This window comes from Podarcis melisellensis (assembly GCF_964234715.1).
Source record: "Podarcis melisellensis genome assembly, chromosome: 4".
NCBI classification, from domain to species: Eukaryota; Metazoa; Chordata; class Lepidosauria; order Squamata; family Lacertidae; genus Podarcis; species Podarcis melisellensis.
This window is the reverse complement of record NC_138531.1, coordinates 41,043,374-41,055,690: the sequence shown is the minus strand read 5'-3', so window position 1 is coordinate 41,055,690 and position 12,317 is coordinate 41,043,374. Positions and strand designations below refer to the sequence as shown.

The following is a 12,317-nucleotide window of genomic DNA, read 5'->3' as shown; positions in this document are numbered from 1 at the left end:
TTACACCCTGGGTTTGTTAGGCACTATTTTTCAACAAAATTTGATACCAGAGGATGTTAAGCTGTTGGCCCGCACTGTAATGCAGCCTCATCAAATGATTTTGTTTATACAAGCTTGGCACTGGGCCTGCCAACGTCGTGTTGATGGGATTCGGAATAATCTTAATAATGTTGCATTGGCTAATCATCAGGCTGCTTTGGCTGCTGCCGCTGCTGGTGCCGCCCCACCCCCAGCCCCCGTCATGTTAACCCAAGCTGCAACTCGACACATCATCAGCATTTGGTATTGAGGCAGAGAGAATTTGTGTTATGGCTCCTCTATATTACTGCTGCCAAATTCCTAATTGTGAGGCTTTTCTTCCAGTGTGTAAATGTCATGGAATGTGACTTTAAGCAACATCACTGTGTGTTCTGCATGCACACATATGGAAAATACACAAGTGTTGTAGTGGTGCATGCTATGTCCACAAATGATCATGAACTCCAGCAGAATTTATTGGGCTTCATGGAGATAAAATTTTCAACTATAGTGCAATATTTGCATGAAGGAATCAGCAGCTCTAATCTGTTCTCCTACGTTTTCAAGCAGGTATGACTCATTTAAGCAAACGGTGTTTAATCCAGTTCCACGAATCACAGTCCTGTTTACTACTTGCCATAGTATTTTGGGGACTCCAGCAGAGGTCTTTCATATCACCCACTGCCTGGTCCTTTTCCCGGAGTTGAGAAGTGCATCTAGATCCAGATTAATGTCATAATTCAGATCAGGAGGTATTTTATTAATAAGTAAACACACATCTATGTACAACACCCATCAACTGAACTCAACCTTGTCTAACTGACAAAGCTGAAAGGTTGGCTCTTACAATATTCTATTCATTCAAGATGCCGTCACATATTATTGTCAAGGGCTGAACCTTCTGCACGCAGAACATGTGTTCTACAACTGAGCTATGGCCCTTTAAAATACTCAGCTCTTCTTGCCATTTAAATTTTGAATAAATCTTAAGAATGTTGCCCCTCCTCCATTTAAATCTGCTTTTCTTGTCTCCTCCTCATGGCGGCCTTGAAAACAGGATGTCACAGACCCGTTCCTGCCATGCACATGGCCTAAGAATAATTGTCGCACTGTAGGCACGGGCATTTTAAAAAACACTCCGCAGTCCCCCTTGCTTCCCCCGCCAGGCACTCATCTGCTCCGGCGTGCCGTGTGGCTGTGCGCGCGCTGCTTTGGCTTTGAAACCGCGTCCTTTTGCCAGGAAACCCAATTCTGCCCCGGTTGGCAGGATCCCGCCCCCGGGCGCCTCTTACACCGCGCGAGGCGGTTTTTTGTGGGTGTGGCGGGACACGCGGCCAGTGTTGTGGGAGAAGTGGCCGGCGCCTGAAGAGCACCCGCGTCTCCGTGAACGGGACTGCACTGGACAGCCTGCTCCAAGGGCGCCTCCCCAATCCCATTTCCACCCTGCAGGCGCGCAAAGCGCCGCGCCCCGCAAGGGAGGTTTCTGCCGGGCGCGTGGGTCGCCACGCATTGCATACAGGGGGCTCCACAACAAGCGCCTCCCTCTTTCCTACGATGATGATGATGATTACTACTATCCCTGTATGATTGTTGGAAGGGAGATTAGGCCCCACGAAGCTCGCCCTGTGGCCCTGCATGCCCACCGCCCCTCAGCGGGCGACGCGGGTCCGGTTTTTCTCCAGGCAGCTGCCGCCGCTGCTCGTCCAAAGGCGGTGCGCCGAGGCCGCCGCGGCGCGTTCTCGCGACACTTTCCCTTCTCGCTAGCGGTTATCTCGACGTTGTGGTGAAACCGGCGCCAGCCCGCTAAGCGAAGCGAGCCCGTTTTGCAGTAGCGCCTGCCGCTGCCGCCTCGGTTGTCCTGGGAAAGGGCGACGTCGTCGCCGCCGCCGCCGCCACCCCTCAGCCTCCCCATTCCCTTCCCGAGAACCGCCACCGCCTCCCCCTCCGCTCTTGTTCCCGCCCTGGCGCGCGCGGGCGCGCGCAACCACATCCACACGCGCACACTCGGCTCTCTCTCTCTCTCTCTCTCGCAGCCCCAGGTAGAATTCGGCCGCCTTCGCCCGCTCCTCTCCGCGCATCCCTCAGATTTGCAGGTGGCGTGTCAGGTGTTTCGCTTCGTGGTTCTCTTCTTCGCCGCCCCACCCCTTCCTCTTTTTTGACGCCAGGAAAAGCCTTTTTATTTTTTTCTCGCTTGCGGGGGAAGCTTTTCGGAGCAGGAAATAAGATGCAGCGTCTCTGCTCTTCTTGCAACGGGCACTGACTAGCCGAGAGGAAGCCACGAAGAAGAAGCAGCAGCAGCTACAACGGGCGGAGGAGGAGGAGGAGAGGAGGGCAGCTTCCCGTCATCTGTACGGCGCCGCCTGGCTCGTCTCCTCTCCCTGCCAGACCTGCAGCCACCTCAAAACTTTCAGCCTGTCTGGCGGAGCCCCAACGCGACATCAATGGGTGAGTGTGGACGACACCGGCTGGGCTGGGAGTGCGCGGGAGTGCTCGTGCCTGCGCCTATCCCTCCCCTCCCGCCGCCGCCTTCTCTCTCTTGGCCAAAGGAGACTTGCTGCGTGGCTCATTGTGGAGACCAACCTTGCACGAGCCCCTCGACGTCGCTAGCAGGCCGAGGCAGCCAGGCGCTGCCCTCTGAACCAAGCCTGCAGGGAAAGCCTCACAATGGGATACTGCATTATATTTCGAATAACAGCAATACTAGCAACCGCACATCGTGAGCTAGATCGGCGAACCGCGAGGGCGTCCCCCCCCCCATGTTTCTTTTCAGGGTGTGCGCGCGTTTCGGTGCAGGGGAGCATCCTGCCTTATTCTCTTCGGAGACCTTTAACTCTTAGCTTGCCTTTCCCTCCCTCCCTCGGTGTTGACTCTCTTCGCGTCGCGCATGTGGCCAGATGTAACCGGAACCGTGTGAATGAAAGAAGGCCAAAAATAAAACAAAAACCCGAACCAAAACAAAAACCGCACGACGGCACCTTGCCACGCGCGGGCAGAATATGTGTGTTTGTTCAAGAACACACAAACACACACACCCTTCGCTCTCCTGTGGTGCCGCCCTGTGCACGACCCTGCGTGGCCAGCTGTAATGTGAGAGGCGGGAGAAGGGCGCCTGGGGGCCCGAGACGGATGAAGTGGAGATAAGATAAAGAGGGGTGGGAGGAGAGCCTGTTTCCACTTCTTCTGCCTCTGTATTTTGTGTGTGTGTGTGCGTGTGTGTGTGAGAGAGAGAGAAGGCCGATGCAAAAATCAGCCCTCGCTGCCTGACAGGAAATCGGAGGGGCGTGCTGTGCCTTTGACATTTTTTCGAGGGAGGGGAAGAGAGTCTCTCCCTTTCTCCAGCCCCCTTGCCCCTCCCCGCACCGCCCGAAATGCCTGGTTGGCAGCTTTGCACAGCATCTCTCCTCCCTTCCCTTGGAGACGCCTCATAGTCCATGATGAGCAACCCGAGGCTCTGCTGTGTAGCCCCGCTGGCTTACCTGTGTGCAGCTCTCTACGCCGGACTCTAGGGGCAGCTCTCAGACCTGGAGGTGTGGCCGGCTTTTGGAAGAGGCTGCAGCTGGCGAGCCTCATCGATCTTGGCAGCCATCCATCAAGGAAAGGGCAGTCTAGGGTTACCAGATGTTGTTTGCCGCAGCACCACAGAGGAGGGATGGAGGGATCGCTCCGTATTAATACGGTGGGTCCATTGAGCATCAGTGCTCTGGAATGTCCTCCCTCCACTCCCTTGCTCTTATTTTGGTTTGTTAAAAAACTTCTAATTGGAAAGCCAAAAGGTATGCCTGATGTTAGAACATGGCTTTTCAGGAAAGAGAGCAGCAACAAACAAAGATTAAAACGTTGAGCGTAGTAGGGAGTTCATCATGGAGATAGAAAAGCCCAATAGGTTTGCAAGGAATCTCTTGTGTCAGTGAGAGTTAGGGAATGAATCATCCATTTATATGGCTGTCAGGGGCTCTGGAGAGGCAGAAGAGGCAGCCGTGCCAGGCACTAGCAATCTGAAGGGCAAGCGGCCTGTTTCTGCCTGAAGAAGGGGCTACATTCACGCTTCCACCATGTGTTTGTCATAAATACAATGTGCTCTCTGTTGCAAGCATTCACGCTTTGGGAAAGTGGGGTGTTGAGCTCTTCTGCCATAGCGACCCTATAGTGTCACATACTTTTTTTAGAACATAAAAAACCCCACTTGTTGTATGCAATATATGTTTAGAAGGCAGCAGGCTGGAAGGAATAAAATGAGAGGAGTTTGGGCATTTTACAGTCAGTACATGAATATGGAAGGGTTTTTGGGTGGGGGGGAGTCATTCCTTGTTGATGACTGAGCAAGCTTTTGAGCTGGCCAACTATTTAAGTAGGGATTTGCAACTGTAGTTCCTGTGTGGGTCACATGATTTGCACCAGTTTTTCACTGCTGAGCTTCAGTTACTGCTGTAATATAATGAAGTTCATTCAGTATGTTGGTATTGCATTCAGATGCACTGATCTGAGTTCAAATGCTATATTTAATTCACCATTCAATGTTTCTGATGTTCCAGTATTCAAGGGTAGAAGGATTGTGCTGGTCACCCTGACATTAAACTTTAATATACAACTTGGTGTGTGCATGTATTTTGCTCATTCATCCATATCTTGATTCAATTCTGCTACCCGTCAAATTTAAATTGAGAAGGATCATGCAATATTTTGCTTCAGTATATTGATATTTTAGGGGAATTTAGTTTCTCAGACAATTTTTTTTTGGTACATTTCTTTCTGCATGTAGATTCTGATATAGATGTTCAGAGACTTAACCAAAAAAGAAACATTTTCTTTAGAGCTGGTGTTGCCAAATCTGTTACTGGGGATAGGGATGTGGTTGTCACCTGCAACATTTTAGAATAAGCTTCAGATCTTGATCCTGAGTTTGTTTCTACCTCAGTATGGTTCTTGAGAAATTAATGGTTTGCTCTGTACACGTTTTGGCATTGATAGTGTCTTTTTGTAGTGATTGTTGGAGGGTATTGATAAATTTATTTTTTACAATGTCGCTAAATTACTATTGCCTCTTAGGTTGTGGGCAAGTAACTCAATACAGTGAAAATAAAACTCATTTCAAACTATAAAATTAGAATTTACTTAAAATGCTTGCTGGAATAAAGAAGTATTCAGATGGTACAAGGTGTTCAACAGGGACAGGGCCTGGCTCACTTCAATTGGAAGGGAGTTCCTTAAAATTGTGCCTGCGGTACTGAACTCATGGCTCTTGGTGGACACAAGTCATGTATCTAAGCCATGGGGCACTACTGCCTGTGACTCTCTAAAAGACGTCATTTATCAGGCAGGGATGTAAGGAAGGAATCAGCTGGTCCTTGAGGTATCCAGGACCTAAGTTCTTAAGAGCCTTGTACAAGAATCTTGAACCCGGCCTGTTAGCAAATGGGCAGCCAGTGCAAACTTTTGAGCACCCAGGTTATGTGCTTGCAATATTCTGTCCCCATCAGGAACCTAGCTGTTTTGCACCAGCTAGAGCCTCCGGACCACACCCAAGGGCAACCTCACATAGAGCAATTCCTCCCCCATACCATTCAAATTATGCAAGGTATGTGCCTTCTGTACCTAGAAAGACCCAGCTTCTGTCCTAAGAAAATCTGTATTCTGTTGTTAAGATGTATAATGCAGATTACATATACCTTGGTTGTCGAATGCCTTGGTACTCGAACATTTCAGCTCCCAAACGCCAAAAACCTGGAAGTAAGTGTTCCGTTTTTTGGAAGCCGAATGTCTGATGCAGCTGTCGGCTTTTGTATCTGAGGTGCCTGCACCAACTGGAAGCTGTGGCTTGGTTTTCAAACATTTCGGAAGTTGAACAGACTTCTGGAATGGATCACATTCGAGAACCAAAGTACCACTGTACTGTAATAAGAAACGCCTTGGCTACGGTGTCTGCACCAGTTATATTTCGTGGCAGTTGCGTCTGAAGGTGCTTCAAGTTGCATATGCAGCCTCTTATGTGTCCTGCCACTGTTAGTTTTACATTTTCATTTTTTTAAAGTGCGAACATTACCTGAAATGCAATGATTTGGAGCAGATCCAAAATAGGTTTCTGCGACTGAAAAAACTCCTCCTGTTCACAGATGGAACCATGATCCAGTGGATCTGCAGGAAGAGGAGGAAAAGGCAGTTTTCACAGATTCCTCCTGCAGAACTCCATGCCGCCTCTCATGCTCCTGTGGAGGGTGTCTAAACCTTCTGAAGGATATTTGGGGACACATGTGCAAAGTAGTTGGTAAAAGTCAGCTGATGGGAGGCCAAAGGATGCTGCTGCCAGGCGATACCTAACTAGGATCCAAACCATTATCCCAAATATTTGTGTGAGCTAAGAGGGTCCTTCATCCTGTCTTATAGGCCCTCATCCACTCCTATTAATATGGGTGATCTTCATACTGTTTGGATGGATGCAATGTACTGTGTGTCCAAGTTACATGACACAATTTGCTTTGCCTGTAGCAGACAGTACTGCAGTTTGCCTCCCTACCACAGTAACCTTTGCTCCCTACCACAGTAACATAACACCACCTGCTTCCCAAACATGTGCTCTCCCACTGAGCTATGGGCCTTAACTGGATTGATTTTTAGTTTGCTAAATTGTTAGTCATCAATGACAGACCTAAACATCTGTCATTTAAGACTCTCCCCCCCACCCCGTCCCAAAAAAGGATTGGAGAAATGGTGGCCCTTAATATCGCTGGGCTCCAGCTCCCATCAGCCTTAGCCAGCATGGCCAGTGGTCAAGGATGATGGGCATTGTAGTCCAGGAACATCTTAGAGGGCAACAAGTTCCCCATCCCTGTTTTAAAGGGAAAGGTTTTCAATGTCACCTAGTGATTTGGATTTATCCTATTATTTCACAGTCTTTGTGAGTTACAGAATATATAATCTATTATAGTAAAGAGAAGGTTTAACTTGTTCCTTAAAATTTGAATTCCTTTGTTAATGGTAAATAACCATTTATCCAGTTGCAAAGAATGTGGACTAGTAAATATTTTGATGGAGAACTAGGAGGAAGGCATGTCTTGAAGCAAACTGAAAATAATACAGAACATGAAGCAAATTGACAGAAGTTGAGACACATAAAACAAAATAAATACAAATTATTCAAATGTTTGTGTTGTTTCTTAACACATAGGTATATTGGGCATTGGACACCATTGATCTATGTTCATGTTTGAGAAACCTGTAACATACTGAGAAACCCATTTTTTTGTCATGCACATAGCATGTCGGTTTGTGTGTATATATTACATAATTTTTTCCCCTTCTAAAACTAAATTTACATTACAGAACCAATTTCCCACTGTTGCATAAACCCTCATCTCTGGTTTGTGTCTAGTGTGCAGTCTGGTGTGCTGTTATTGCTTTGCTACTGGATAGGAGCATTTAACACTTGGATAACTCGACAGTGCTGATTTTTGTCCATTAGGGACTCACTCAGTGGAGAAAATAATTTACCCTCAAGGCTCTGAGATATATTAAACTACCATCTTGTGGTTAAAAACCTTACAAAGATTTTTTTTTTAAGAGTTTGCTTTAATACCAACATGGTTTTCTTAAAATTGCAGGGTAGGAAGGAACCAAATGATAGTTGTGTTTGAAGTAACTGATGCAAGTCAGACAAGCCCCTACATATTCACAATCCAGATTGCAGTGTACCCCACTGGGGGAGCTGATATAAACTACATAATGTCACTGCTTTGAAAATAGATCCAGATAATACAACCATGAGAATCAAGCTGTATTATCTAGGGATGACCCAAACAATAAGAGCAATAACCCAGGGTCGCTCGATATCCCTCCTGACAATTCAGCAAAAGTCTTCCATAGAGTCTGAAAATACCAACTGAATGCAAATCTCTGCAGTCTCTTGCTTTTAGTTGCGACATATTACTGGTTTCCATGCTAGGTTCTCTTGAGCACCCACATTATTTTGAGTATCTTAAGACCCCCCCTTTCCTGCTGCAAGTGTCTCTCTGTGGGTCAGAATGTCAGAAATAGTGCTGGAAGTATATTGCACTAGAGTGCCATAAAATACCAGTGATAATTTCCATTTGCCTTTGTGGCCTAATACCCAAAACTGTTACATGTGTTTAAGATTAAAATGGTTCATTTTTTTCCATTTTCTGGGCCATTTTGTCAACTTTAATACCAGTATTCTGTATGTTCTTTATGATTGCTTGTAAGCTAGCTTGGCGTAGAAGTTGCTTTGTAAGCAAAGTTATGTGTTTCCAAAGAATGAAGCTTTTTTTGGTGAAAGCCATGAAATGTTGGGACTGAAAAGCTGTTTGAGGGTGCTGTATAATAGTGTTGTGTGACTGAGTCAATTTCCAAGCAAAAGAAACACATGAAGCCAGCAAACATTATTTGGGAACCCCAGTTTGGTCTCTTCCTGAAACTGAGCCACAAAACCCCTGTACATTGGTTGTATTAATGAAGTCTGTAATTCCTGACCATCCACAGGCCTGATGTTTGCAGAGCTGCTCCTTTTCTAGTCTTTGATCCATTCACACAACCTAATTTGCATGTTGAAATATAGGTGAAGTTAAACTTTTCATGATTCACTTTATGGGAAGAAGGTTGAGTGGCAGAGCAGCCAAACTACTTTCCTCCCATTCATTCATCCATTTCTGTTTTTAGTGTGTGTCTACCTTCTTCACAGAGTTGAAAAGTTCTGAAAGTCCACCTTGCCTGGCCACCACCTGCACTGTGCCAGCTTTTCTACTCGTCTGTTTCCCAGGGATAAACCCATTAATTCTTCCTGCCATGGTATGTTATAAGCAGGGAGCAGGCATGCTATGGAAAGGTATTGTGACTGCTCCCTGGGAAAACTCGCACACTTGAAATCTAATCAAAGTACACCTGTTTCCATTATGCCCCACCTAGCTCTGAAACTAAACACACAAGGGGCATTGTGATGTCACATGCTAATCTCAAAATGTCCTTTCTGAACAGGCTGTGTTTAGTTTCAGCTAGTTGAGATGCAAAAATTCAGAGCTTTCCAAAATCACTGCTGCTTACAGGTCAGTTTGCTCAAAATGGCTTATACAAATGAGGCAAGGTGGAGGTAGAAAGCTATTTGTCTTTTCTGTGGTTTATTGCGTGTTAATGTTGATTCTATAACTGTGTAAAAGAGAGATTTTTCAACTTGGCTCTTGGTTCTGTCATTTGCGTTTCTGAAATCTCCTGGGCATAATGTTTTCCCTCTCCACACTTCCTTGTCAAGTCCTATGGTTTTCCTTACTTTGAGTGATTGCTTATATTTGCTAGCAATCACTTAGGCACAGGCAGTAAAATCCTAGAAACAAAGAGGCTCCAAAGATCTCTGCACACCAGCTTGTGAACCCTCTTATACATCTTGCACATATAAACACCATAAACCACATATAAACCATATAAACCACTTTTAGATAGCTAGCACACAAGGCCAGAAGAACTGGTAGTACAATGCAACAAGTAGGCAGCTCATTTGGGAGGAGACAAGTATGACAAACATGTCCCTGGGACAAGAGTTCAAGGCCCACTAGTGAGGCAATTTTCATCTGAGGAGGAAGATCTTCTTCTCAGGGAATGAAAGGGAAGAACTAGATTAAGCCATCAGGGAAACCTTTTACAGAAGCAAATGCTGGTAGCCATCTGTGTAGTGGACTTGGGCTGGAAAGGGACAAGACAGTGTTGAGCCCTGCCCAAGGACATGGTACAGTCAAAGCTAAATGCACATTTTTTGGGAGATCACTGCTTGTGATCTCCCAATAGAAAAGGCTCAGTCTTGAGAATGTTTGCAGTGTCTGAGCCAATCGCCTGGTTCTCACGTGATTGAATATGCCTTTTGTATCACACAGCTTCTGCCACCCCATCACTCACATTCACATCACAATCAGACTTCTTACCTTTGAAGGATCTCAAGTGGCCAGAGAGTGATGCTGCATTTGTATTACTGCAGGTGCCACACAATACCCATTTTGCTATCGTTTAGTGTGGCAGCACCAGCACTTTGGAACTCCCTGCCTATTGAGATCAAGTAAGCACCTTCACTGCACGGGCAACAACTGTTTGATGGATAAATGTGCATGGCACCAAACCTAGAAGTGACCTGAAACGACATTCATGACCTCCCTTTCCACTCTTGGAGTTTCCTGTGTGGGAGATGCTGCCACCTGCTACTGAGGAAGGAATAACTCACTGGTCAATACAACTTAGCCAATACTCAGTGTGTCTGTATTATCTAGTGAAAAGAGAGAGATTGCTGCAGCCATATTTGGAAGCACAGGTTCTCTGTTCCCTTGCATGCCTGTGTGTGATGCTTCCCTTGCATCCATAGTTGGCAGAGTAAAGTTCAAGATCCTGTTGGGTTTTGTGTCTGGATTCATGAGGCACAGTCTGCGAAGCCAAAGACAAGTGTTTGCAACTCCCCCCCCCCACTTCATGAGTTCTGAGGCCCAAGGAATTTGTGCAAGCAGAGAGAGCGAGAAAGAGAACCCCGTGCTATGTGCGTTAATGTCTGAGCAATGGACACATGTAGCACTGTGTGTAGGATGGAAGGAAGTGAAGGGTTGTGTGACATGTGTTTTGGCTCTCTAACAGAATTCAGTGGAAGTATTTCTAAATAACACCACACAGGAACAAAGGAAGTTGCCTCAGAACACAGCAGAGTATTTGTCCATCTTTGCATATATAAAAGTTCCCATGCTGAACCCAGTGAAGTAAACTAGGTAGCAGATGATGATTGAGGCCACTGCCTGAAGACTCAGGAATATGGCTGCAACCAGTTTAGTAGACTGCACTGGGTTTGATTTCCATTCCATAAATCTTGCCCAGACTATTCTGATTCATTGCAGTAGGTTTCCTGGGTCTCAGACAGACTTCTGCCATTCATCACCTGCTACCTGATCCTTTTAATGGCAGTTGCCAGCCAGAGATCAGACATGGGAACATAGAATTGTAGAATTGGAAATAACACTGTGGATCATCTAGTAGTCCAACCTGCTTCAATGCAGGAATATGCATATGGGGATTGAACCTTGGTATTATCAGCACCACGCTCTGACCAGCTGAGCAAGACACATGCTCCCCCACTGAGCTGTGATCCTTCCCCTGTCATGATCCCACTGTTGTTCATTTTTGGCCTCTCTGCTAGAGTTGCTTTGGACTATGCCAGGGAAATAGGCTAAGATTAGTCTGGTTTGTTTTGTGTTCTGTTTTGACCTTCTGCCTGCTCTTCCTTCTACCTTTTATTTCTAATAGAATTCCTTAATATGATCGCTAAGTGTGTGCCAACCTCAGGATTCTAGAATCACCATGTAGCTAAACACTTGGAATTCATGGTAGTGTTGCAAGAGATCAGCATATTCTTCTGAGATCCAGGAGAGACTAGGGGAGTACGGACTGGAAAATGCAGGGTGCATTGATCTCAGAGTCCCTGGGTTTTAGGAAGTTAGCGGAGCCAGGGAAATGAGCATGCTGCTTTTATCTTGCAGTAGGATAAGACACTGTCATGGTCTGGTTTGATGCTGGGGAATGATGGGAGGAACCAGCTGGAAAACTACCAAGAGAAGAAGGCTCAGAGCCCAGATAGTGATGGTGGGACAACAATGAGAAGAGGGAAGAGGAGGTGTCTTAAGTTGAAGGGGTAACAGGGCTCAGTGAGTTGGAAGAGTCTGTGGCAGATAGAAGTTCAGAATCAGAGGCAGAAGCTAAGGCGGGCTAGTGAGAGGAGGGAAATCAAGAGGCAGAGATGAGTTAGGCTGGTGAAGTCACAGGTGTCTCCCCCTCCTGCTATGACAAGCTTCCCTCCCCCTGACTCCGAGAAGCAGGAGAGGCATGAAACGGGTGGAGCAAAGACAGGCATAGTCTTGGATTGCTTGGAAAAAGCTTAAAGAGGAGGAGACATATATAGCTGTTGGGAGGCAGGAACCTTTAGTCGATTTCATTGATAAAGACCATGGCCTGCTATGGTCATTAGACATGAAACTTAGCCAAGTCTGTGAAGATAATGTTTTTGCTAATAAAGAGTTAAATTCAGCTCTGAACTGTGTGCTATCTACTCAACACTGAGTAGACTCATTGAAATCAGTGGTTTTAAGTAATTTCCCCATTGACTGTACTCTTGAGTATGACTAATGTTTGGTGTTGCCTTATGTGAATTCCTGTAGTTGATCTTCTATGTTCTTCTTTCTCCCTGTGGTCCAAGGAATTCACAGCATCAGCTAAAATATTTAAAGCATGTTGTAGTTTTGGTCATCTGTATTACACAGTGTCAGCTTTTGTGGAAT

At 46.1% G+C, this 12,317-nt stretch overlaps 1 protein-coding gene across 2 annotated transcripts in view; it reads left to right on the top strand.

Annotated features, from left to right (window-relative positions):
• Window positions 1–1,785: 1,785 nt before the first annotated feature.
• Window positions 1,786–12,317, top strand: part of SH3KBP1 (SH3 domain containing kinase binding protein 1) — a 139,761-nt gene continuing 129,229 nt past the window's right edge. The window contains exon 1 of one of the 2 annotated variants that reach the window (XM_081909203.1): window positions 1,786–2,463. In XM_081909203.1, the coding sequence (XP_081765329.1) occupies window positions 2,460–2,463 (4 nt within the window). In that variant the 5' untranslated portion in view covers window positions 1,786–2,459. The remainder of the gene's footprint in view (window positions 2,464–12,317) is intronic. The other variant, XM_081909205.1, reaches the window with a different exon arrangement.